The sequence below is a fragment of the Lucilia sericata genome, unplaced genomic scaffold, assembly GCF_015586225.1.
Source record: "Lucilia sericata isolate MDLA Ls3-8-SP2 unplaced genomic scaffold, ASM1558622v1 Contig002236F_arrow, whole genome shotgun sequence".
Taxonomy (NCBI): domain Eukaryota; kingdom Metazoa; phylum Arthropoda; class Insecta; order Diptera; family Calliphoridae; genus Lucilia; species Lucilia sericata.
Window position 1 is genome coordinate 26,299 of NW_023996062.1, and position 26,633 is coordinate 52,931.

At 29.9% G+C, this 26,633-nt stretch overlaps 1 protein-coding gene across 1 annotated transcript; it reads right to left on the minus strand.

Annotated features, from left to right (window-relative positions):
* Positions 1 to 2,757: 2,757 nt before the first annotated feature.
* Positions 2,758 to 24,378, minus strand: LOC119613662 (protein boule). The gene is given in 8 exon segments (XM_037969686.1): positions 2,758 to 3,416; positions 6,742 to 6,775; positions 6,929 to 7,011; positions 9,275 to 9,377; positions 9,489 to 9,548; positions 21,856 to 22,009; positions 23,776 to 23,846; positions 23,849 to 24,378. Coding segments are annotated over 8 exon segments (567 nt in total). The 5' UTR covers positions 23,894 to 24,378; the 3' UTR covers positions 2,758 to 3,399.
* Positions 24,379 to 26,633: the final 2,255 nt, after the last annotated feature.

Consider the following 26,633-nt stretch of genomic DNA (forward strand, 5'->3'; position numbering starts at 1 on the left):
GCCACCTAACTAATCACATTAAGTAAACAAAAGAGACTCTACTTCGAGAACAAACGATTGCGAAATTTTCCAAATTTAAAGAAAAATATCTTTAAGAACCTCAATATTTAGTTGAAATCTACTTTAATTACTTAAAAAAACAAACAAAATTTCCTTTCTGCTTAATGTAACTTCATTCGAAGTTAAGCTCACAATTTTAAAGTTAATTTCAAACAAAATTACTTTTAAACAGCGAAAAAATTTGAATAAAAAATTTTAATTTCTTTTTTAATCATTTTCAAGATCAAGATCGTAAGCTTTCTTTTCCCTTTTTAAATTATTGTAGTTTTTTATATTGAAAAAAAAAAAAAAAGAAAAACGAATAAAAAAAACATTTTGTTTAAGTTTGTGCGAGTGTTGTTTAACAAAATGTCCGTTTTTTTTTCTCACTGAAAGAGGATACTAAATCTTTTTCTTATTACTTCATTTCCTGTGGGTCGTTGTTAAAAAAAAAAAAAAAAAAAACGTATGTGTGTGTATGTAACGCACAAAAAACAAATTTTGACCATTTTTGTTATTGCTCTTATAACTTCTCAGCAAGTTAAGAATAATAGAAGCAAAAAAGTATAATTTAAAAGATGGTCAAAAACCGAAAAAAAAGAAATAAATAAACAAAAACTTTAATAAAAACTATTGTGTTTACGAGAGAGTATGTAAGTATGTGTATTATTGTTATTGTTACTGTTATATGTAGTTTGCTGTAATTGTTGTTATTACTCTTCTTTATAAACTGTATGTATTTTATCATTTCTTTTTTTCTTTCGTTCTTTTTTATGAAAAGTAGAGAAGTAGATTTTTCATACAATAAACAAAACAAACAACAAAAAATAAATTATACATACCAGAGATGGAAAATTTAGTTCATAATATGGTATTTAATTAAGTACTTCTCGATATTAAACGCGGTATTCTGACCTTAAACTTTTTAGACTAGTGTCTTAAGTCTATAGTTTAGATTACAGTCTAGTCTATAGTTTAGACTAGAGTCTAGTCTACAGTTTAGACTAGGGTCTAGTCTACAGTTTAGACGTAGAGTCTAGTCTATAGTCTAGACTAGACTATAGTCTAGTCTATAGTCTAGTCTATAGTCTGGTCTATAGTCTAGTCTATAGTCTAGTCTATAGTCTAGTCTATAGTCTAGTCTATAGTCTGGTCTATAGTCTAGTCTATAGTCTAGTCTATAGTCTAGTCTATAGTCTAGTCTATAGTCTAGTCTATAGTCTAGTCTATAGTCTAGTCTATAGTCTAGTCTATAGTCTAGTCTATAGTCTAGTCTATAGTCTAGTCTATAGTCTAGTCTATAGTCTAGTCTATAGTCTAGTCTATAGTCTAGTCTATAGTCTAGTCTATAGTCTAGTCTATAGTCTAGTCTATAGTCTATAGTCTAGTCTATAGTCTAGTCTATAGTCTAGTCTATAGTCTAGTCTATAGTCTAGTCTATAGTCTAGTCTATAGTCTAGTCTATAGTCTAGTCTATAGTCTAGTCTATAGTCTAGTCTATAGTCTAGTCTATAGTCTAGTCTATAGTCTAGTCTATAGTCTAGTCTATAGTCTAGTCTATAGTCTAGTCTATAGTCTAGTCTATAGTCTAGTCTATAGTCTAGTCTATAGTCTAGTCTATAGTCTAGTCTATAGTCTAGTCTATAGTCTAGTCTATAGTCTAGTCTATAGTCTAGTCTATAGTCTAGTCTATAGTCTAGTCTATAGTCTAGTCTATAGTCTAGTCTATAGTCTAGTCTATAGTCTAGTCTATAGTCTAGACTATAGTCTAGTCCAGTCTATAGTCTAGTCCAGTCTATAGTCTAGTCCATAGTCTAGCCTATAGTCTAGTCCATAGTTTAGCCTATAGTCTAGTCTATAGTCTAGTCCATAGTCTAGTCTACAGTCTAGTCTATAGTCTAATCTATAGTCTAGTCTACAGTCTAGTCTATAGTCTAATCTATAGTCTAGTCTATAGTATAGTATATAGTCTAGTCTATAGTCTAGTCTATAGTCTAGTCTATAGTCTAGTCTATAGTCTAGTCTATAGTCTAGTCTATAGTCTAGTCTATAGTCTAGTCTATAGTCTAGTCTATAGTCTAGTCTATAGTCTAGTCTATAGTCTAGTCTATAGTCTAATCTACAGTCTAGTCTATAGTCTAGTCTATAGTCTAGTCTATAGTCTAGTCTATAGTCTAGTCTATAGTCTAGTCTATAGTCTAGTCTATAGTCTAGTCTATAGTCTAGTCTATAGTCTAGTCTATAGTCTAATCTATAGTCTAGTCTATAGTCTAGTCTATAGTCTAGTCTATAGTCTAGTCTATAGTCTAGTCTATAGTCTAGTCTATAGTCTAGTCTATAGTCAAGTCTATAGTCTAGTCTATAGTCTAGTCTATAGTCCAGTCCATAGTCTAGTCTATAGTCTAGTCTATAGTCTAGTCTATAGTCTAGTATATAGTCTAGCCCATAGCCTAGTGTACAGTCTAGTCCATAGCCTAGTGTACTGTCTAGTCTAATCTATGTAGAGTCTATCGTCTTTAGGGTTCAAGAAGAATTCCCGCACAATTTTGGTACTTTTGAGCCTAAAAATATTACTTTTTTTGGACTTATAAAGTACTATTTCAAAATTTAAATTTTCCATAACTGATACATACAATGAAAAAATATAACAGATTATTATAATAAAACAGTTTTCTTTTGCTCTTCTCTTTTCCTCTTAATAACAATGGCTGCTGTACAACGAGTAGTATACGTAATATTTATTGTTGTTTTTATTTTTTGGTTGTACAAGGAGAAGAGTAAAAATGTATTAGGTTAGTAGTACACTCTATATAAAATGAGCTTCTTGTAGTAATTTATGCTTAATGATTATAATAAATTTTTTTTCGGTAGTTCTCTCAGTATTGTTGTTTTTGTTGTAGTGTATGTATTGTTGATGTTGCTGTAGTTGGTTTGTTTTTCTGGTTGTTGTTGCTGTCTATCTATCATCCTTACAAATTATTGAAAAAAAAAAAATACGTTTTTTTTCTTCGGTTTAGTTTCCGTTTGCTATTTTATCCTTTTATTTTTCATATATTTCAGAAAAGTGCGTTGTTTTTTGTTTTTGTTATTGTAGTTGCAATTTCTGGTTTATTTTTCTAATTTTTTTCTCTTAATTTCTGTAGTATTTTAATAATTTGTTGTTAAAATGTTTTTCTCTCTATAATTATTGTAGTTTTATAGCTGTGGTTGTTGTTGTTGGTTGGTTGTTTGGTTGGTTTATCGGTTGTTGTTTAATTGATTTTATATATGATGGGATGGTGGTTTAAAATTTTACTTTTATTTGTTGTTGTTGCTGTTTTTTATATATATTTTGGTTTGTATTTTGTTTAATCCTCAAAATTAACATGGATAAATACCTATAATAATCAATTTATTATAAATTTAATTTAAATATTTGTAATTGTTTATGTTTTTTTTTCTTTTTAAAATAAAAATTAAATTATTTAGCATATAAATAATATTAAAAAATTAAGGTTATTTATGGCTTATTAATTGCTTATAGTTGTTTTTGCTTTTGTTTTTTTTTTTTTTTCATAAATTCTTAAAATTATAAGCATATTTTTAATGTTAATTAAATAATTGTGTAGTATGTGTTCTTTTTTTTGCATTAAAACTAAAACTTATATTTATAAAAAAAAGTGTTGCAAAATTTGTTTTTTTCAACATTCTTTTAAAAAAATGTTTATGTTTTATGTTAAAGTTGTTGTTTTGTTTTAACACAAAAAACCATTATTATTATTAATTAATAATAACTAAACAAAATTAAAAAATAAATGATGATATTTTTCTAATTTTAAACAAAAAATAGTTATGATGATGAGTTTAAAGTTGCGCTGCATTGGTGCCTCCATAAGCCAGTAAAGTTGACTCAACTGAGTTGGTGTTAAAAAAAAAAAATTAAAAAAAAAAACAAAAAAATGTATAAACAATTAAATATTAACAAAAATTAATTAACATTAATGTGGGAAAGAAATTATTAAAAAAAAAGTTAGAAAATTAATAAAACAAATATTTGCAAAATGTTAAAATTTAATAACGCTGTATTTACAAAACAAATTTCCTGTAGAATTGTCTTTGTCTGTATTCATACATAATAGTATCTTCAGAAAACAGTCTTAATAGAGAAAATGTCTTTTAAAGACAGTACTCACATAGAACGAACAGTTCTTTTCGAAAACAGTTTTCATATAGAAAAGCGACATGGAAGACCACTTTCCTATAGAAAGATGTCTAGAGTTCTAGTTCAGTTCTAGTTTAGTTCTAGTTTAGTTCTAGTTCAGTACTAGTTCCGTTCTAGTTCAGCTCTAGTTCAGTTCTAGTTCAGTTCAGTTCTAGTTTAGTTCTAGTTTAGTTCTAGTTCATTTCTAGTTCAGTACTAGTTCAGTTCTAGTTCAGTTCTCGTTCAGTTCTAGTTCAGTTCTAGTTCAATTCTAGTTCAGTTCTAGTTTAGTTCTAGTTTAGTTCTAGTTCAGTTCTAGTTTAGTTCTAGTTCAGTTCTAGTTCAGTTCTAGTTTAGTTCTAGTTTAGTTCTAGTTTAGTTCTAGTTCAGTTCTATTTCAGTTCTAGTTCAATTCTAGTTCAGTTCTAGTCCAGTTCTAGTTCAGTTCTAGTTCAGTTCTAGTTTAGTTCTAGTTTAGTTCTAGTTTAGTTCTAGTTTAGTTCTAGTTTAGTTCTAGTTCAGTTCTAGTTCAGTTCTAGTTTAGTTCTAGTTTAGTTCTAGTTCAGTTCTATTTCAGTTCTAGTTCAATTCTAGTTCAGTTCTAGTCCAGTTCTAGTTCAGTTCTAGTTCAGTTCTAGTTCAGTTCTAGTTCAGTTCCAGTTCAGTTCCAGTTCAGTTCTAGTTCAGTTCTAGTTCAGTTCTAGTTCAGTCTAGTTCAGTTCTAGTTCAGTTCAAGTTTAGTTCTAGTTTAGTTCTAGTTTAGTTCTAGTTCAGTACTAGTTCAGTTCTAGTTCAGTTCTAGTTTAGTTCTAGTTTAGTCTAGTTTAGTTCTAGTTTAGTTCTAGTTCAGTACTAGTTCAGTTCAGTTCTAGTTCATTCTAGTTCAGTTCTAGTTTCAGTTCTAGTTCAGTTCTAGTTCAGTTCTAGTTCAGTTCTAGTTCAGTTCTAGTTCAGTTCTAGTTCAGTTCTAGTTCAGTTCTAGTTCAGTTCTAGTTCAGTTCTAGTTCAGTTCTAGTTCAGTTTCTGTTCAGTTCTAGTTCTAGTTCAGTTTCTAGTTCAGTTCTAGTTCAGTTCTAGTTCAGTTCTAGTTCAGTTCTAGTTCAGTTCTAGTTCAGTTCTAGTTCAGTTCTAGTTCAGTTCTAGTTCAGTTTCTAGTTCAGTTCTAGTTCAGTTCTAGTTCAGTTCTAGTTCGTTCTAGTTCATTTAGTTCAGTTCTAGTTCAGTTCTAGTTCAGTTCTAGTTCAGTTCTAGTTCAGTTCTAGTTCAGTTCTAGTTCAGTTCTAGTTCAGTTCTAGTTCAGTTCTAGTTCAGTTCTAGTTCAGTTCTAGTTCAGTTCTAGTTCAGTTCTAGTTCAGATCTAGTTCAGTTCTAGTTCAGTTCTAGTTCAGTTCTAGTTCAGTTCTAGTTCAGTTCTAGTTCAGTTCTAGTTCAGTTCTAGTTCAGTTCTAGTTCAGTTCTAGTTTAGTTCTAGTTCAGTTCTAGTTCAGTTCTAGTTCAGTTCTAGTTCAGTTCTAGTTCAGTTCTAGTTCAGTTCTAGTTCAGTTCTAGTTCAGTTCTAGTTCAGTTCTAGTTCAGTTCTAGTTCAGTTCTAGTTCAGTTCTAGTTCAGTTCTAGTTCAGTTCTAGTTCAGTTCTAGTTGTCAGTCAGATGTCAGTTCTGTTCTAGTTCAGTTTTAGTTCAGTTCTATTCTCAAGCCAGTTGCCAGTTCTGTATTAGTGCAGTTCTATTCTCAAGCGAGTTGTCTTTACCAGAAAATGCATTATTTCTAGAATAAGGCTGAACATTTTCGAAAGAAAAACGAAAAACATACAAATCACACCATTTTCATAATAATGTCATACAAATTATAAAAAAATTAAAATAAATTGACAAAATTTGTAGCAGCTGTCAAAAGTGCAATGATTAATTTCGCAATTTCGAAATGACACAAAAATAAACAAAAACAAGAAGAGACACTTAAAAAATTTGATATTGATTATTTTCTAAGAATAAAAAAAATGAGAAACAGCTAGAGGTTGCAAGCGAAAGGGAAAAATTTAATGGTGAAATTAAGAAAAAAAATATTAAAGAAAATTCCTATTTGTCTGCTATTTTCACAAACATTTTTTATATTTGTGTTGTTGTTTTTAAACAAAAAAACAACGATATTAACAAAAACGAATAAGCAAAAAAAGAAAATGAAAAGTGCAAGAGAATGAGGAGAAGGAGAAGGGGTGATTCTTTTTATTTAAATATATAATATTAAAAGGGGGTGGTTGTAAAATATATAAAAATAATTTTAAATTAGCACAACAACCAAAAAAATTACAATTTTATTTTTTTAATGTAATAAAAGCGAAAATATATATTATTTGTGTATAAAAAGAAAATTCTTGTAAAATTCATTTAGTGTAAGTTTAAAATGTAGTGGTAGTAGTATTTGTGGTTAGTTTGTTGTAGTAAATAAGACAATAACAATAAAAATTTAAGAACAGAAAAAGAAACATAAAAATCAAGTGGAAAATAAATAAATTTTTAATTACCTTGATAATTTTGGGGCCAAATGGTGGGTACATTCTGTAAAAATACAAATAACAATGATTTTATTAGTTTTGTTGTTAATATAAAAATAAACATTAAATAAGTTAATGAATGAATGAGAGAATGACAAAGAAATCAAATTCAATTTCAAAATCCCTTTAGATTCATTTAGAAAATCATTTTACTCACCATTGGCACACTGTAGTATTGATAGAATGGTTGATATTGCATTGAAGGTGGGTAAATTGTTGGCACACCAGCTGCTGCAGCGGCTAAAAAGATAAATAAATTTAAATATTATATGTAAATAGAAAACAAAAAAGATTTTACGCTAAAATAAAATTTGGCAAATTTAATATTTATACACATTACTAACATGACCGAAACAAACACGAAATTTTATGGTGTTTTTAAAAATTTTGGGTTTTTTTTGCCAATTAAATGCTGACAGTCGTAGGTGGGAAATGACAAATTGTTAAAATAAGAAAAAAGAAACGTTATTCTATAAGAAAACATTTAAAATCATATTTCTGGAATAAAGCTGGAACAGAACTAGAACAGAACTAGAGCTGAACTAGAACTAAACCAGAACTAAACTAGAACTGGACTTTAACTGAACTAGAACAAAACCAGAACTAGAACTAGAACTAAACCAGAACTAGAATTGAACTACAACTGAACTAGAACTGAACTAGAACTGAACTAGAACTGAACTAGAACTGAACTAGAACTGAACTAGAACTGAACTAGAACTGAACTAGAACTAACACTAGAACTGAACTAGAACTGAACTAGAACTGTACTAGAGCTGAACTAGAACTGAACTAGAATAGAACTAGAACTGAACTAGAACTGAACTAGAACTGAACTAGAACTGAACTAGAACTGAACTAGAACTGAACTAGAACTGAACTAGAACTGAACTAGAACTTGAACTAGAACTTGAACTAGAACTGAACTAGAACTGAACTAGAACTGAACTAGAACTGAACTAGAACTGAACTAGAACTGAACTAAAACTGAACTAAAACTGAACTAGAACTGAACTAGAACTGAACTATAACTGAACTAGAACTGAACTAGAACTGAACTAGAACTGAACTAGAACTGAACTAGAACTGAACTAGAACTGAACTAGAACTGACTAGAACTGAACTAGACTGAACTAGAACTGAACTAGAACTGACTAGAACTCGACTAGAACAACTAGAACTGAACTAGAACTGAACTAGAACTGAACTAGAACTGAACTAGAACTGAACTAAACTGAACTAGAACTGAACTAGAACTGAACTAGAACTGAACTAGAACTGAACTAGAACTGAACTAGAACTGAACTAGAACTCGACTAGAACAACTAGAACTGAACTAGAACTGAACTAGAACTGAACTAGAACTGAACTAGAACTGAACTAGAACTGAACTAGAACTGAACTAGAACTGAACTAGAACTGAACTAGAACTGAACTAAAACTGAACTAAAACTGAACTAGAACTGAACTAGAACTGAACTAGAACTGAACTAGAACTGAACTAGAACTGAACTAGAACTGAACTAGAACTGAACTAGAACTGAACTAAAACTGAACTAGAACTGAACTAGAACGAACTAGAACTGAACTAGAACTGAACTAGAACTGAACTAGAACTGAACTAGAACTGAACTAGAACTGAACTAGAAGAACTAGAACTGAACTAGAACTGAACTAGAACTGAACTAGAACTGAACTAGAACTGAACTAGAACTGAACTAGAACTGAACTAGAACTGAACTAGAACTGAACTGAACTAGAACTGAACTAAAACTGAACTAGAACTGAACTAAAACTGAACTAGAACTGAACTAGAACTGAACTAGAACTGAACTAGAACTGAACTAGAACTGAACTAGAACTGAACTAGAAACTGAACTAGAACTGAACTAGAACTGAACTAGAACTGAACTAGAACTGAACTAGAACTGAACTAGAACTGAACTAGAACTGAACTAGAACTGAACTAGAACTGAACTAGAACTGAACTAGAACTGAACTAGAACTGAACTAGAACTGAACTAGAACTGAACTGAACTAGAACTGAACTAGAACTGAACTAGAACTGAACTAGAACTGAACTAGAACTGAACTAGAACTGAACTAGAACTGAACTAGAACTGAACTAGAACTGAACTAGAACTGAACTAGAACTGAACTAGAACTGAACTAGAACTGAACTAGAACTGAACTAGAAACTGAACTAGAACTGAACTAGAACTGAACTAGAACTGAACTAAAACTGAACTAGAACTGAAACAGAACTGAACCGAATTTGAACTGAACATTTCTATTTGAAATCTGTCTTCTTTCTTTATGAAAATTGTCTTCTGAAGACCCTTTTCTATATGAAAGCTGTCTTCTGATAACACTTTTTTATACGAAAACTGTATTCTGAAACAGAAGATGAAAATTTGCTACTATTTTCACTAGTAATGCATATAAATAAATTGTATTTATAAGTTTCTTTAAAACATTTTCGAAATTTAAATACCATAAATACCTGGTGGATAAACAGCGGCGGCAAATTGATCAATAGGCATATTACTAATGGGAGCTGGAGGTGTAGTTGTGTAATAGACAGCACCATTTGCAGCCACAATTGACTAAAATTTTAAGCAATTAAAGAAAAAAAAGAGAAATTTTAATTAAAATATTAATAATATTAGAAAACGAAAAATTAGGGTAAAACTTAATATCAATTCAAATAAACTAACCTGTTTTTTAATGGCTGGTGCAATATTTAATTTACGATCCCTCAGTACAACACATTCAGCCTGTTTATTTTAATGAAGAAAAAAGAAAATAAAAACAAAATATTATTAATTTTAAGCTTTTAATTATACGTAGAAAAAATAAAAGAAATTAAAAAAACAATTTCTTTTGTTTTTAATTCTTTTAAATTGCAAATTGTAAGTATGAACCATAAACTGTAAGAAAAAACGTAACGCTTTTTTTATGTATTAAAGATAAAAAGAAAAAAAAATTAAACGGAAAATAAAATTATAATAAAAAAATTGAACGCAACACAAAGTAAAGTTATAATAAAAAAATTAAAACGGAAACTTGTAACTTGTAATTTAAGTAGAAAGAAAGAAAAAAAACTGTAAAAATTTCAAACGCTCTTCTTCATCTAAGGTGGTAAAGAATTTAAAAAAAAAATATATTAAAAGTAAACGATATATAACATTTTATATATAGTATAGTATTTGGATATATAGTAGAAATATAATAAGATTATAAATCAACTTGAACTCTTTTTTTATAAAAGAACACAATTCCATAAATATTTGTAAAAAGGTTTCTGCTTTTTTTATATCAATTTAAATTTTATACAATTCAAGGCAGTTCATATACAAAACGTTTTCGCTTAAACAAAATAAAACTAAATGAAAAAAAGAACTCAAAATTTTAAATAAATAAAAGAATAAATTACTAAAAAAAATTAGGAATTTTTAATAAATTTGTATGTTAAAAAAATTTAAGAAAAAAACGAAAACTTTGAAACAATAATTTTCAGCGAATTTTTAAAATGAAGTTAGGAACAGCGCAAATAAATAACGCTTGGGAAATTATTAAAATGTAAGTCCAAATGACTTGGAAACAATGTTATTCATATATTAACAACCTGGGTTTCTCACATTGGACCGTAACACCTAGATAAAGCACTATATAACGTTCTTCCCACCAATGTTTTACACATAAATAAGCGAACAACAGATCCATGTATTATACACTTTCCTTTCAAAATAACTTAACCTCATTTTTTTCTTTAAATGGACAACTACTTGTTACAATTTTTAATGAACCACAACACTCAGAGAAAATTAATTAATTAAAATTAATTTGTTAAAGATATTTAAGTTTATTTCATTTGACACTTTACAAACGTTAAAGTGTCAGCTGTCAATCAAAATGACAGAACATAAAGCAAAGATTTTGATCTTAAAAATAAAACATTTATGTAAATTAAATTGATTTTTAATATTTAAATAGCATTCCACGTGAGTCATGGTGTTTGAATCGGGGATGAGAGGACTAGTAGAGACTAACGCGGATATTCGTCAGAGTTCTAGTTTCTAATACATTTCTAGTTCAGTTGTAGTTCAGTACTAGTTCAGTTCTAGTTCAGTTCTAGTTCAGTTCTAATTCAGTTCTAATTCAGTTCTAGTTCAGTTCTAGTTCAGTTTTAGTTCAATTCTAGTTCTAGTTCAGTTCTAGTTTAGTTCTAGTTCAGTTCTAGTTCAGTTCTAGTTCAGTTCTAGTTCAGTTCTAGTTCAGTTCTAGTTCAGTTCTAGTTCAGTTCTAGTTCAGTTCTAGTTCAGTTCTAGTTCAGTTCTAGTTCAGTTCTAGTTCAGTTCTAGTTCAGTTCTAGTTTAGTTCTAGTTCAGTTCTAGTTCAGTTCTAGTTCAGTTCTAGTTCAGTTCTAGTTCAGTTCTAGTTCAGTTCTAGTTCAGTTCTAGTTCAGTTCTAGTTCAGTTCTAGTTCAGTTCTAGTTCAGTTCTAGTTCAGTTCTAGTTCAGTTCTAGTTCAGTTCTAGTTCAGTTCTAGTTCAGTTCTAGTTCAGTTCTAGTTCAGTTCTAGTTCAGTTCTAGTTCAGTTCTAGTTCAGTTCTAGTTCAGTTCTAGTTCAGTTCTAGTTCAGTTCTAGTTCAGTTCTAGTTCAGTTCTAGTTCAGTTCTAGTTCAGCTATAGTTCAGTTCTAGTTCAGTTCTAGGTCAGTTCTAGTTCCAAAAAATCTGAACTTTAAATTCTTAATTTATTCTAAAAACTTAAATTTAACTTTTGCAAATTAATAAACTAAAGTCAAAGTGAAAATTTTAAGAATCTCTTAAAATTATGCACTTATTAACAACTGCTTTGACCAAATTTGCGACACTAGTACTAAAACTCCTACACTACTGGCGTCTGCCATAAATTCTTGTACCTGTCAAAAGAAAATTCCCAACGTAAACTGAAAGAATCTTACGAAATCCTATAATAATTTTAATTTTGTAAACAACTGCTAGCACTTCAACTGCAAAGCAGTTGCTGCAAGAAATTGCACTGCCTTTTTTTTTGTTACCAAACAGCAGCTGAAAAAAGGACACTCTCCAAATGTAAGTGTGGCATAAAATTTCTTTGTGCCAAAAGAAGCACAACAACATGAAAAATAAAAACGGAACTGGCGGCAGCTTAAAAACGGAAGTGAACTTAACTGAAAAACTGGAAACTAAAGTAAAGTAATTAAATGAATTTCGCATAAAAACCAAAAAGAGAAAGGCATTAAATGTTAATTAGTCAAATTTAGAGGAGTGTAAAATAGAAGGAAACAAAATAAACAACACAAAACTAGAATGTGATTTTTACCCACTAATGGAGATGGTTGGTTGCAATTTTAAATATTCTACTTTAAAACAAAAAGTTAGTACTGGGTTGCTGGGGTTTAGGAGGGTGCTTTTCAGGAGGGTTGTTAGTAAAACAAATAAAACACAATCTCTAAATTTACAGTAGAATTAGTTACTGGTGATTGATTTTAATTGTGTCTACAAAAAAGGACAAATTCATATTTAATTTGATTTTTTTATTGTTAAATAAATTCTATTCTTTTTCTAATTGTTTATTTTGTATTTTTTAAGTGTTAGTTTAATTACCAAACAATTGTCAGCATTAGAAAGAAAAATAATTGAAATATAAGAGGTGGTATTAAACAAAAAAAAAAAAAAAATTTGGGTCAGAATTTTTTTTTTTGTTATAAAAAAGGATTAAACTTTTTTAATTTATGAATTTTTTTATAGCAATTATTGGTATATGTTTTGTTATTAAAAATTTTCTTATTGAGTTTTTAACTAAACTTTGTTGAATTTTTAATAATTTCTGAAAAAAGTTTAAAATGCTAATTTTGTGGTGAAGAAGAGAGGTAGGACAGAACTAGAATTGAACTAGAACTGAACTAGAACTGAAACTAGAAACTGAACTAGAACTGAACTAGAACTTAACTAGAACTGAACTAGAACTGAACTAGAACTGAAACTAGAACTGAACTAGAACTGAATTAGAACTGAACTAGAACTGAACTAGAACTGAATTAGAACTGAACTAGAACTGAACTAGAACTGAATTAGAACTGAATTAGACTGAACTAGAACTGAACTAAAACTGACTAGAACTGAACTAGAACTGAACTAGAACTGAATTAAAACTGAACTAGAACTGAACTAAAGAACTAGAACTGAACTAGAACTGAACTAGAACTGAACTAGAACTGAACTAGAACTGAACTAGAACTGATCTAGAACTGATCTAGAACTGAACTAGAACTGAACTAACTGAACTAGAACTGAACTAGAACTGAACTAGAACTGAACTAGAACTGAACTAGAACTGAACTAAACTGAACTAGAACAACTAGAACTGAACTAGAACTGAACTAGAACTGAACTAGAACTGAACTAGAACTGAACTAGAACTGAACGAACTGAACTAAAACTGAACTAGAACTGAACTAGAACTGAACTAGAACTGAACTAGAACTGAACTAGAATGAACTAGAACTGTACTAGAACTGATCTAGAACTGATCTAGAACTGAACTAGTACTGAACTAGAACTGAACTAGAACTGAACTAGAACTGAACTAGAACTGAACTAGAACTGAACTAGAACTGAACTAGAACTGAACTAGAACTGAACTAGAACTGAACTAGAACTGAACTAGAACTGAACTAGAACTGAACTAGAACTGAACTAGAACTGAACTAAAACTGAACTAGAACTGAACTAGAAACTGAACTAAAACTGAACTAGAACTGAACTAGAACTGAATTCGAATTGAATTAGAACTGAATTAGAACTGAACTAGAACTGAACTAGAACTGAACTAGAACTGAACTAGAACTGAACTAGAACTGAATTAGAACTGAATTAGAACTGAACTAGAACTGAACTAGAACTGAACTAAACTGAACTAGAACTGAACTAGAACTGAATTAGAACTGAACTAGAACTGAACTAGAACTGAACTAGAACTGAACTAGAACTGATCTAGAACTGATCTAGAACTGAACTAGTACTGAACTAGTACTGAACTAGAACAGAAATATAACTGAACTAGAACTGAACTAGAACTGAACTAGAACTGAACTAGAACTGAACTAGAACTGAACTAGAACTGAATTAGAACTGAACTAGAACTGAACTAGAACTGAACTAGAACTGAACTAGAACTGAACTAGAACTGAACTAGAACTGAACTAGAAATGAACTAGAACTGAACTAGAACTGAACTAGAACTGAACTAGAACTGAACTGGAACTGAACTAGAACTGAACTAGAACTGAACTAGAACTGAACTAGAACTGAACTAGAACTGAACTAGAACTGAACTAGAACTGAACTAGAACTGAACTAGAACTGAACTAAAACTGAACTAGAACTGAACTAGAACTGAACTAAAACTGAACTAGAACTGAACTAGAACTGAATTAGAATTGAATTAGAACTGAATTAGAACTGAACTAGAACTGAACTAGAACTGAACTAGAACTGAACTAGAACTGAACTAGAACTGAATTAGAACTGAATTAGAACTGAACTAGAACTGAACTAGAACTGAACTAAAACTGAACTAGAACTGAACTAGAACTGAATTAGAACTGAACTAGAACTGAACTAGAACTGAACTAGAACTGAACTAGAACTGATCTAGAACTGATCTAGAACTGAACTAGTACTGAACTAGTACTGAACTAGAACAGAAATATAACTGAACTAGAACTGAACTAGAACTGAACTAGAACTGAACTAGAACTGAACTAGAACTGAACTAGAACTGAATTAGAACTGAACTAGAACTGAACTAGAACTGAACTAGAACTGAACTAGAACTGAACTAGAACTGAACTAGAAATGAACTAGAACTGAACTAGAACTGAACTAGAACTGAACTAGAACTGAACTGGAACTGAACTAGAACTGAACTAGAACTGAACTAGAACTGAACTAGAACTGAACTAGAACTGAACTAGAACTGAACTAGAACTGAACTAGAACTGAACTAGAACTGAACTAGAACTGAACTAGAACTAGAACTGAACTAGAAACTGAACTAGAACTTAACTAGAACTGAACTAGAACTGAACTAGAACTGAACTAGAGCTGAAATAGAACTGAACTAGAGGTGAACTAATCAAGAAGGAATTAAGAACTGATTTATAACTGATCATGTAAAGATTAAGAAGTGAACTAAACGGATTAACTGAACTAGAACGGAACTAAAACTGATCAAGAACGCAAGAAGAACTGATGTAGAACAGATCAAGAAATTGAGCAATAATTTAGTTTACTGTTATTGTTACTGTTCATTTCATTAAATTTCATTCATTTAATTCTTTTTGAGAAAACTATTTAGAAATGTTAGCCCAAAGCAAAAAACCTTTGCAACAAATTATGATTCATTGAAATAATATCTTCTCCCCTTAATAAATGATAATAAAATCGTGTAATTTCACAATGAAAAAAAATAAATGCAAATTAGTTTAGTTTTAAATAGATTTCGTATAATTTTGCAACCTAGAATTAAATTTCTAAACAGATTTCTAAAAAACACCCAAACTAATTCAAACGACACTTACTATTAAATCGGTAAGAAGAAATCGTAATAAAATTGTAATTCTAAACAATAAATAAATTTAATATGACTTGAATTGTAATTATTTAAGGAAAACACAAAACACCTACATTTGAGAAGAGAAATATATAGTAATTTTATAATTTTGGTAAAAGTTATTTGTTATAACAATTTCACTGCTAGCAATAGAAATTACAAAATTTAATGTTATTGTAAATATTGTTTTATTTAAATTTTCAACAAAAGCTTAACTATTTGATTATAATTTACAATGACAATATGTGTTAGTTAAGTTTAGTTTATTTTATTAAAATTATTTGATTGTTAATTAATAATACATATATTTACTATAATTATTGTTATAACAATTATTGTATCTCTGTATACCCGGCGATATAAGAATGAATGTAGGAGTAGTTGATAGAATTTTTTCTATTATTTTAGATATTTGCTTTTCAAAAAGACAAGATATGAAAATTAATGAACGTTTGGAGAATAAATAAATTGTTCTTAACTAAATATGGTTTAAACTTTATAGGCAAGGGTAGGGATTACGTTATTTTAATTATTACGATTTTTTTAATGTGAGATCCATGGGAATGAAAGCACATGAGCGAAACACTACAACGAATTTTCACGAGCAACACTTCCATGATAATTCTGCCTTAACTAGAACTGAAACAGAAATGAACTAGAACTGAACTAGAACTGAACTAGAACTGAACTAGAACTGAACTAGAACTGAACTAGAACTGAACTAGAACTGAACTAGAACTGAACTAGAACTGAACTAGAACTGAACTAGAACTGAACTAGAACTGAACTAGAACTGAACTAGAACTGAACTAGAACTGAACTAGAACTGAACTAGAACTGAACTAGAACTGAACTAGAACTAAACTAGAACTAAACTAGAACTGAACTAGAACTAAACTAGAACTGAACTAGAACTGAGCTAGAGCTGAGCTAGAGCTGAACTAGAACTGAATTAGAACTGAACTAGAACTGAACTAGAATTGAACTAGAAACTGAACTAGAACTGAACTAGAACTGAACTAGAACTAGAATTGGAACTGAACTAGAACTGAACTAGAACTGAACTAGAACTGAACTAGAACTGAACTAGAACTGAACTAGAACTGAACTAGAACTGAACTAGAACTGAACTAGAACTGAACTAGAACTGAACTAGAACTGAACTAGAACTGAACTAGAACTGAACTAGAACTGAACTAGAACTGAACTAGAACTGAACTAGAACTGAACTAGAACTGAACTAGAACTGAACTAGAACTGAACTAGAACTGAACTAGAACTGAACTAGAACTGAACTAGAACTGAACTAGAACTGAACTAGAACTGAACTAGAACTGAACTAGAACTGAACTAGAACTGAACTAGAACTGAACTAGAACTGAACTAGAACTGAACTAGAACTGAACTAGAACTGAACTAGAACTGAACTAGAACTGAACTAGAACTGAACTAGAACTGAACTAGAACTGAACTAGAACTGAACTAGAACTGAACTAGAACTGAACTAGAACTGAACTAGAACTGAACTAGAACTGAACTAGAACTGAACTAGAACTGACTGAACTAGAACTGAACTAGAACTGAACTAGAACTGAACTAACTGACACTGAACTGGAACTGAACTGGAACTGAACTAGAACTGAACTAGAACTGAACTAGAACTGAACTAAAACAGAACTGGAACTGATATATGACTCACTAAGTAAACTTGACATTAACAATAATTAAATATTTTAATATAAAATAATTATTTGGTAATTAAGAAATATAATGCCAATCGGAAATCTCCATATTGTTTGCAGTTTGAATGACAACATTGCAAATATAACCTAAATTTTATATACGAAACATTTTATTGACATTTTAGCAAGTTCATTGCCAATAAAGAAATTAAGCATTAAAAAGACAGCATAACAATAAAAACAATAAATATACAAGTATTGAAGCAATTAATTAAACATATGCAGCCAAATGTTAGCTGCCCTTAGCATTTGTTATTTTTCAATACGTTGGTCATATATTTTACAATAGTTTCCCTAACAATGTAAAACTCCCATGTGTGGTTGCAAGCAACCACAATAGACTGATGGATTAGAGCGGAGAATGAAAAGAAAACACACATATTTTAAATATAAATTTTTAATTTACACAAGTTTGTTATAAAATAACAAAAAACATTTTTTAGATAATAAACGTTTTTGCAACAAAAAAAAAGAAGGTAAACACTAAAAAACAATAATAGTAAATTTACAAAATAATAATTAAAAATATTAAAGAGAAAAAACTATAATAAAAATTTTAATTTAAGCTTCTAAATGTTCTTGCACTAAATAATTGGAGCCACTTTTTCTAAACCAGAAAACGCAATTGAAACTGAAACTGAAAACAACACAACTCGTAATATGTACTTTCGATATGGTTAAAAAACGAACACAACAAACACAACTCTTTCCAGAATGATAAAAAAACACAACAACATTGTACAATAATCAATTTGCTTAAATTTGCTGCAGCCTTTTAGGTAAATAAATAAATTATTATGTATTTAAAGAAATATTTAAAGTTTTTTTCGAACACAACAAAAAAAACACAACACTAGTGCTTTAAAAAAAACTTTGTTTCTTAAATAAAAATATAAAAATAACACAAATAAATACATACAGATATAACAACAAAAAAGTATTTAAATAAAAAATTTTATTTTTAATTATTTTTGCTTAAAAAATGTTTATTCAAAAGTTTTACCGTATATGTTTAGGGGGAGTTTATTTTCACAATTTATTTTATTTATATTATTTAAATAAAAACATATGCACACACACAACCTCTAACTAGGCTATGAAATTTTATTTTATAAATTGTAGCCTAAAAGTAGACAACAAGTTTTATAAACAAATTCATATAAATCCAGCAAAATAATAAAACAACTATTTACCTATTTTATTTCAAAATTATTTTGCTAATTGAAAAATATCTAAACAATAAATAACATTTTTTAATTTAAATCTCTAGTTTATTTAAATAACAATTCATTAAACTTGTCAAATGTATTAGTTGGTTAAAAATTTAACCTAAAAGTAGACAATGAAACATTTTTGATAGAATGTTTTTAATATGTGAATGTAAATACATATTGCAATTAAAGAATTTAATTAGAATAATCTTTTGAAGTTTTTTTAAAATGAACTAGCACTGAACTAGAACAGTGCGGAACTAGAACAGAACTAGAATAGAACTAGAACAGAACTAGAACAGAACTAGAACAGAACTAGAACAGAACTAGAACAGAACTAGAACAGAACTAGAACAGAACTAGAACAGAACTAGAACAGAACTAGAACAGAACTAGAACAGAACTAGAACAGAACTAGAACAGAACTAGAACAGAACTAGAACAGAACTAGAACAGAACTAGAACAGAAACTAGAACAGAACTAGAACAGAACTAGAACAGAACTAGAACAGAACTAGAACAGAACTAGAACAGAACTAGAACAGAACTAGAACAGAACTAGAACAGAACTAGAACAGAACTAGAACAGAACTAGACAGAACTAGAACAGAACTAGAACAGAACTAGAACAGAACTAGAACAGAACTAGAACAGAACTAGAACAGAACTAGAACAGAACTAGAACAGAACTAGACAGAACTAGAACAGAACTGGAACAGAACTAGAACAGAACTAGAACAGAACTAGAACAGAACTAGAACAGAAGTAGAACAGAACTAGAACAGAACTAGAACAGAACTAGAACAGAACTAGAACAGAACTAGAACAGAACTAGAACTGAACTAGAACTGAACTAGAACTGAACTAGAACAGAACTAGAACAGAACTAGAACAGAACTAGAACAGAACTAGAACAGAACTAGAACAGAACTAGAACAGAACTAGAACAGAACTAGAACAGAACTAGAACAGAACTAGAACAGAACTAGAACAGAACTAGAACAGAACTAGAACAGAACTAGAACAGAACTAGAACAGAACTAGAACAGAACTAGAACAGAAATAGAACAGAACTAGAGCAGAACTAGAACAGAAGTAGAACAGAACTAGATCTGAACTTGAACTGAACTAGAAATGAACTAGAACTGAACTAGAACTGAACTAGAACTGAACTAGAACTGAACTAGAACTGAACTAGAACTGAACTAGAACTGAACTAGAACTGAACTAGAACTGAACTAGAACTGAACTAGAACTGAACTAGAACTGAACTAGAACTGAACTAGAACTGAACTAGAACTGAACTAGAACTGAACTAGAACTGAACTAGAACTGAACTAGAACTGAACTAGAACTGAACTAGAACTGAACTAGAACTGAACTAGAACTGAACTAGAACTGAACTAGAACTGAACTAGAACTGAACTAGAACTGAACTAGAACTGAACTAGAAACTGAACTAGAACTGAACTAGAACTGAACTAGAACTGAACTAGAACTGAACTAGAACTGAACTAGAACTGAACTAGAACTGAACTAGAACTGAACTAGAACTGAACTAGAACTGAACTAGAACTGAACTAGAACTGAACTAGAACTGAACTAGAACTGAACTAGAACTGAACTAGAACTGAACTAGAACTGAACTAGAACTGAACTAGAACTGAACTAGAAGAACTGAACTAGAACTGAACTAGAACTAAACCAGAACTGAACTAGAACTGAACTAGAACTGAACTAGAACTGAACTAGAACTGAACTAGAACTAAACCAGAACTGAACTAGAACTGAATTAGAACTAGAACTTAATTAGAACTAAACTAGAATTTAATAATAAACTAAAACCTACATAGGACTAAACTAGAACCGGTCTAGAACTAAAGTCAAACTGATCTAGGATTAAACTAGAGCTATATTAAAGAGATCTAGTATTAAACTAAAACTTACTTCTAGCTAATTTCGAACTAACCTAAAATAATATAAAACTGAACACGAATTGATTTACAACAGGACTATAACTAAACAAGAACCGATTTAATACTGAACTAAATCTAGAATTGATAAGTTCAAAGAAAAATCAAGTGTTTAGTTGTCTTATTTCGACAGATTTAATTGTTTTAAACCACATTTTTTTAATCCAAGTTTAACAAATACATAATGTAGAAAGTAAATATACATAACTATAATAAAACACAAATTTGCACTATAAATCTGGCCTACAATCAAAGCATTTTTTTTAGTAATTATTTAACCACAACAAGAAGAAACAACAAAAAAATCAAATACTTTTTCATTTAAAACACAAGTTTCGGGTCAACACAATTATTATTAGACTGACTTAAAAGCGAAGCATAATTTTCAGTTTTTGTTTTTTTGCTGGATTTTAGTAGAACTTTGTTTTCAGTACAACTTTTGAATAACCATTAATGCCTTAATTGCGGTTTTTATAGCAGCAATTATTTAAAAAAAAGACAGAAGAAAAAATAACGCACACACAAAAATTATAAATAATTAATTAAAAATAAACCAAAACCAATTAACACTGTTAACCGTGACGAAACGTAAGAACGCAACAAAGACAAAAATTATATTAGAAAAACAAATTAAAATTAAAATGTTGAACAAAGTTTTTTTTTTTCGTTTTTTAAGGGGTTTTAATATTTATTTGATTTGCAACAATTCAATAAAATTTTGTTTAAACAAACGCTGATTTTTTTCTAATAAAAACTATAAACACAACAATTTTGTTTTTTTTTTTATTGTAAGTATTAATAATATTAACGAATTTGAACGAATTTAACGAATTATTAAAAAAAAGTAATATTATTATTAAAACTCAATAAATTAAGAAAGAAACCAGTAAATAAAAATTAAAAAGAAAAATTAAATAATTAAATGGAACTTGTAACAAGAAATTTTCAAAAAAGAAACGAAAACGAAATGTTTATAAAACATTGGGCTTCCCTGTATTGTTTTGCGATTTGAGTTTTTAGAGTTTTTAACATTACGAATCGATTTAACAATTTCGATGCGTTTTTCACACACTCACACACACGGTGCACAAACGGTTATACTTTTGAAGAGCCTCTAAATCTCAAGTAGTTCTTACTCGAGATTTCTGTTCAATCTTTCAGTTTTTTTTATTATTGGTTTTATTTTGTTTGTCAAGTTATTTTATCCTATTTATTTGATGGGGTTTTGTTTTTTATTTGGATTTAAAAAACGTTGAGTGAGATAGTAGGAGTATAGTAGTGTGTGTAGGTTAAAAAAAAAATAAAAATAAATAAATAAGAAATAAAAAAAATACAATTGGTTACGATTAATAAATTCATTATTGTTATACAATTTTTTTTTTCAAAATTTAATTAATTTTTTGTATTTTCAAATCATTATCATGTTTACTTTCAAAAGGTTTGTGTAAAAGTTAGAAAAATATAGAAAGACAGATAGAGAGAGTGCTAAAGCTTAAATGAAATTGAAAAAACTTACATCGGTTTGCAGCCTTTGAGCTTCCTGTTCCGTTTCAAAAGTAACAAATCCGTAACCTTTACTAACTCCAGCACGATCCACTATGATCTTTGTGGACTTAACATTACCATAGGCGGAGAAGACACGACACAAATCGGATTCTGTTGTGTCGCCACTGAAAAGAATTTGGGGAAAAAATTAGGTTTTTAAATATTCTTAATAACTTTGTTAACAATCCTAAAAACAACCGAATTAAGACTAAACTATAACTGAACTATAACTAAACTAGAACTAAACTAGAACTAAACTAGAACTGAACTGGAACTAAACAAGAACTGAACTAGAACTGAACTAGAACTGAACTAGAACTGAACTAGAACTGAACTAGAACTGAACTAGAACTGAACTAGAACTGAACTAGAACTGAACTAGAACTGAACTAGAACTGAACTAGAACTGAACTAGAACTGAACTAGAACTAGAACTGAACTAGAACTAGAACTGAACTAGAACTGAACTAGAACTGAACTAGAACTGAACTAGAACTGAACTAGAACTGAACTAGAACTGAACTAGAACTGAACTAGAACTGAACAAGAACTGAACTAGAACTGAACTAGAACTGAACTAGAACTGAACTAGAACTGAATTAGAACTGACTTAGAACTGAACTAGAACTGAGCTAGAACTAAACTAGAACTGAGCTAGAACTGAATTAGAAACTGAACTAGAACTGAATTAGAACTGAACTAGAACTGAAGTAGAACTAAAGTAGAACTAAAACTAGAACTCAACTAGAACTCAACTAGAACTCAACTAGAACTCAACTAGAACTCAACTAGAACTGATCTAGAACTGAACTAGAACTGAACTAGATCTAAACTAGAACTGAACTAGAACTGAACTAGAACTGAACTAGGACTGAACTAGAACTCAACTAGAACTGAACTAGAACTCAACTAGAACTCAACTAGAACTGAACTAAAACTGAACTAGAACTGAACTAGAACTGAACTAGAACTGAACTAGAACTGAACTAGAATGAACTAGATAACTAGAATGAACTAGAACTAGAAACTAGAACTGAACTAGAACTGAACTAGAACTGAAAACTGAACTAGAACTGAACTAGAACTGAACTAGAACTGAACTAGAACTGAACTAGAACTGAACTAGAACTGAACTAGAACTGAACTAGAACTGAACTAGAACTGAACTAGAACTGAACTAGAACTGAACTAGAACTGAACTAGAATGAACTAGAACTGAACTAGAACTGAACTAGAACTGAACTAGAACTGAACTAGAACTGAACTAGAACTGAACTAGAACTGAACTAGAACTGAACTAGAACTAACTAGAACTGAACTAGAACTGAACTAGAACTGAACTAGAACTGAACTAGAACTGAACTAGAACTGAACTAGACTGAACTAGAACTGAACTAGAACTGAACTAGAACTGAACTAGAACTGAATCTAGAACTGAACTAGAACTGAACTAGACTGAACTAGAACTGAACTAGAACTGAACTAGAACTGAAACTAGAACTGAACTAGAACTGAACTAGAACTGAACTAGAACTGAACTAGAACTGAACTAGAACTGAACTAGAACTGAACTAGAACTGAACTGAACTAGAACTGAACTGACTGAACTAGAACTGAACTAGCACTGAACTAGAACTGAACTAGACCTGACCTAGAAACTGAACTAGAAGGAACTAGAACTGAACTAGAACGAACTAGAACTGAACTAGAACTGAACTAGAACTGAACTAGAACTGAACTAGAACTGAACTAGAACTGAACTAGAACTGCATTAGAACTAAACTAGAAATGTACTATGACTAAACTAGAATTAAACAAAATATAAAAAATGTTGCATACTTTTTGGTGCTTTATAAAAATTAAAATACTTTGATATAAAAAAACAACTTACCTTATACCGCCCACAAAAATTCTATTCGGTATCAGTGTACCGTATTTGGGGGCCGACAAGGCACCTTCTATTGCCCGCCGGCGGGCGCTGCTCCAGTGGGTGCTGCCATTTTATGCATAGGCTGTGGTTGAAGTTTAAAATTTGTTAAGGTTAGAATTTTGAAAGAGTGTTTTTAAAACGCGTACAACAAACAAATTCAAATGAGCGGCTAAAAACACAAGTGTTTTTGGCTGCTGCTAGTGCTGTTGCTTCGACTGAACTGACTGACTGACAGTTGATCACAAATGAAGCGTAGAGCGGGCGTTGCAGTTAAATTTTAGAATTTATAATAATAAAAACAAAATATTGCTTACGTAAGTGAATGAAAGTTATTTGTAGGTTGGTTTTTAAGCTTAGCTTAAGCTTTGAGCTTTTGTTGGTAAAACTTGCGCACGTTTACGTTTAACTAACTAGAGTTTTAAAAATAAAACTAATATTTTTTTTAAGGTATTAAATTTTAAAAACTAGATAACGGCCGTATTTTTGTTTAAATTATGGCTTTTTTTAAATTATTGTTAACAATTCGATGACAAGGTTTTTTTATTATTTTATTTAGTAGCAAACTGTTATTTTAATATTTTATTTAATAATATTATATTATAATTAGGCAGAGATCGTTCTTTGTGTTTTAATAAAATAAATTTTCTTTTTGAAATATTCAAAATAACAAGTCGATTTGATTTTTATTTTTTTTTTTTTTGCTTTTTTGTGAGAGTTTTTCGTTAAGTATTTTATTTTGCTTTACAACCAATTTTTTCGTTAAATATATTATTTTTTATATATTATTTTAGTATCACTCTTTTAATTTAAGTACGTATGGGTTCGTTTGTTATTCAGCTGATTTTTTTTTTTTTTGTGATATTTTCAACAAAATTTATAGATATTTTTAGATACTTTTATTCTTTTATATTTTATTTGTTTTTACTTTTGCTATATAGTCGACGTTTCTTTCTTTAGTTCCTTTTCTTGATATCTATAGAATTTATTTAGATTTTTTATTTATTTGTATCTGAGTGTATCTAAATGACTGAATGACTGTTTGAGTGTGTTGTATTCTAGAGGAGATCTATTGCCGCGTGTTGTTAATTGTATGCTTAAGTTTTTTTCTTTTTGTCACACAGTTGTTGCTGGTTTTTGTTGAATTTATTGCAATTTTTATTTTACTTAAGCTGCAGGATGAAACTATTTGTCTGTCTGTCCAAGTGTTTGTAATTGTGTCTGTGTCGTTTCTTCGAAAGAATTCTATGGCTGCTGTTTGTTGGCTGACTGCACTTTTCACTATTTTTATTTTTTGAAATTATTTTTGAAAATGTTAGGCAAGCTATATTTGTTGTTGTTATTGCAGTAGTAGTAGTTTCAGAAACTTTTGTAGGAAAATATTTTGAAATTTGAAATTTACGTGTTGGGGCTGTAGCGGTGTTGATTGGCTCGTTTGGCTGGCTGACTGGCTGGCAAGAGTGTCTGTGAGAAGTAGAAAATACAAAATTTGTACTTTCTTGGCCTTCTTCTTATGCTGCTGCTTATTCTTCTTCTTTTAGTTGGGGTCTGCGTGTAAAGATCTTTCGTCGATGTCTAGTTTTCTTTCTTTTTTAGATTTTTCTTTAAATGCTGCTTATATTGCTCCTGTTTTTTCTTTGCTGTTTGGTGTTTTAATCTGAAAATACACAAGCAAACGGTAAAATGACAAAAGTTAAACAAAATAAGTAGACAAACAAATAAAAAAAAATATATAAAGATAAAATTATTTACATCAAAAACATACAATATTTCATAAAAAAAAAGAAAAACTGAGACAATGACAGCCCAAAAAAAAGTGCAGAAAAAATTTAATTAAATTTTGATTATTTTTTCTTGTTTGTCATAAAGAGATCATCATAATGTAGAGCGTAACAATTATATAGATAAAATTTAATTTAATTTGAAATGTTTGTTGTCGTTTTGATTTTGTTTTTTGTACACAAAAATGTCAAAAACATTTTTTTTCATTACGAATAAAAGTAGGCAACATGTTGATTATTACGCAGCAGCTTAAAGGTATGCTATACTTTTAATATTTTTACATGAAATGGTTTATTTACTTTTGAATTTGTTTGTTTAGGATCTTAAGACAATGAGTTTGGAAGGTAAAAATGTGTACGTCTACGTTTAAAGAGAAAATAATCTAATGTACCATCATTAGAAGTTTTGAACTAAATTAGAACAGAATTAAAACAGAACTAGAACAGAACCAGAACTACAACAGAACTTGAACTACAACAGAACTAGAACTACAACAGAACTATAACAGACACAGAAGAGAACAGAACTAGAACAGAACTGGAACTAGAACAGAACTAAAACAGAACTAGAACAGAACTAGAACAGAACTAGAACAGAACTAGAACAGAACTAGAACAGAACTAGAACAGAACTAGAACAGAACTAGAACAGAACTAGAACAAGAACAGAACTAGAACTAGAACTAGAACAAGAACAAGAACAGAACTAGAACTAGAACTAGAACAGAACTAGAACAAGAACAGAACTAGAACAGAACTACAACAGAACTAGAACAGAACTAGAACAGAACTAGAACAGAACTAGAACAGAACTAGAACAGAACTAGAACTAGAACAGAACTAGAACAGAACTAGAACAGAACTAGAACAGAACTAGAACAGAACTAGAACAGAACTAGAACAGAACTAGAACAGAACTAGAACAGAACTAGAACAGAACTAGAACAGAACTAGAACAGAACTAGAACAGAACTAGAACAGAACTAGAACAGAACTAGAACAGAACTAGAACAGAACTAGAACAGAACTAGAACAGAACTA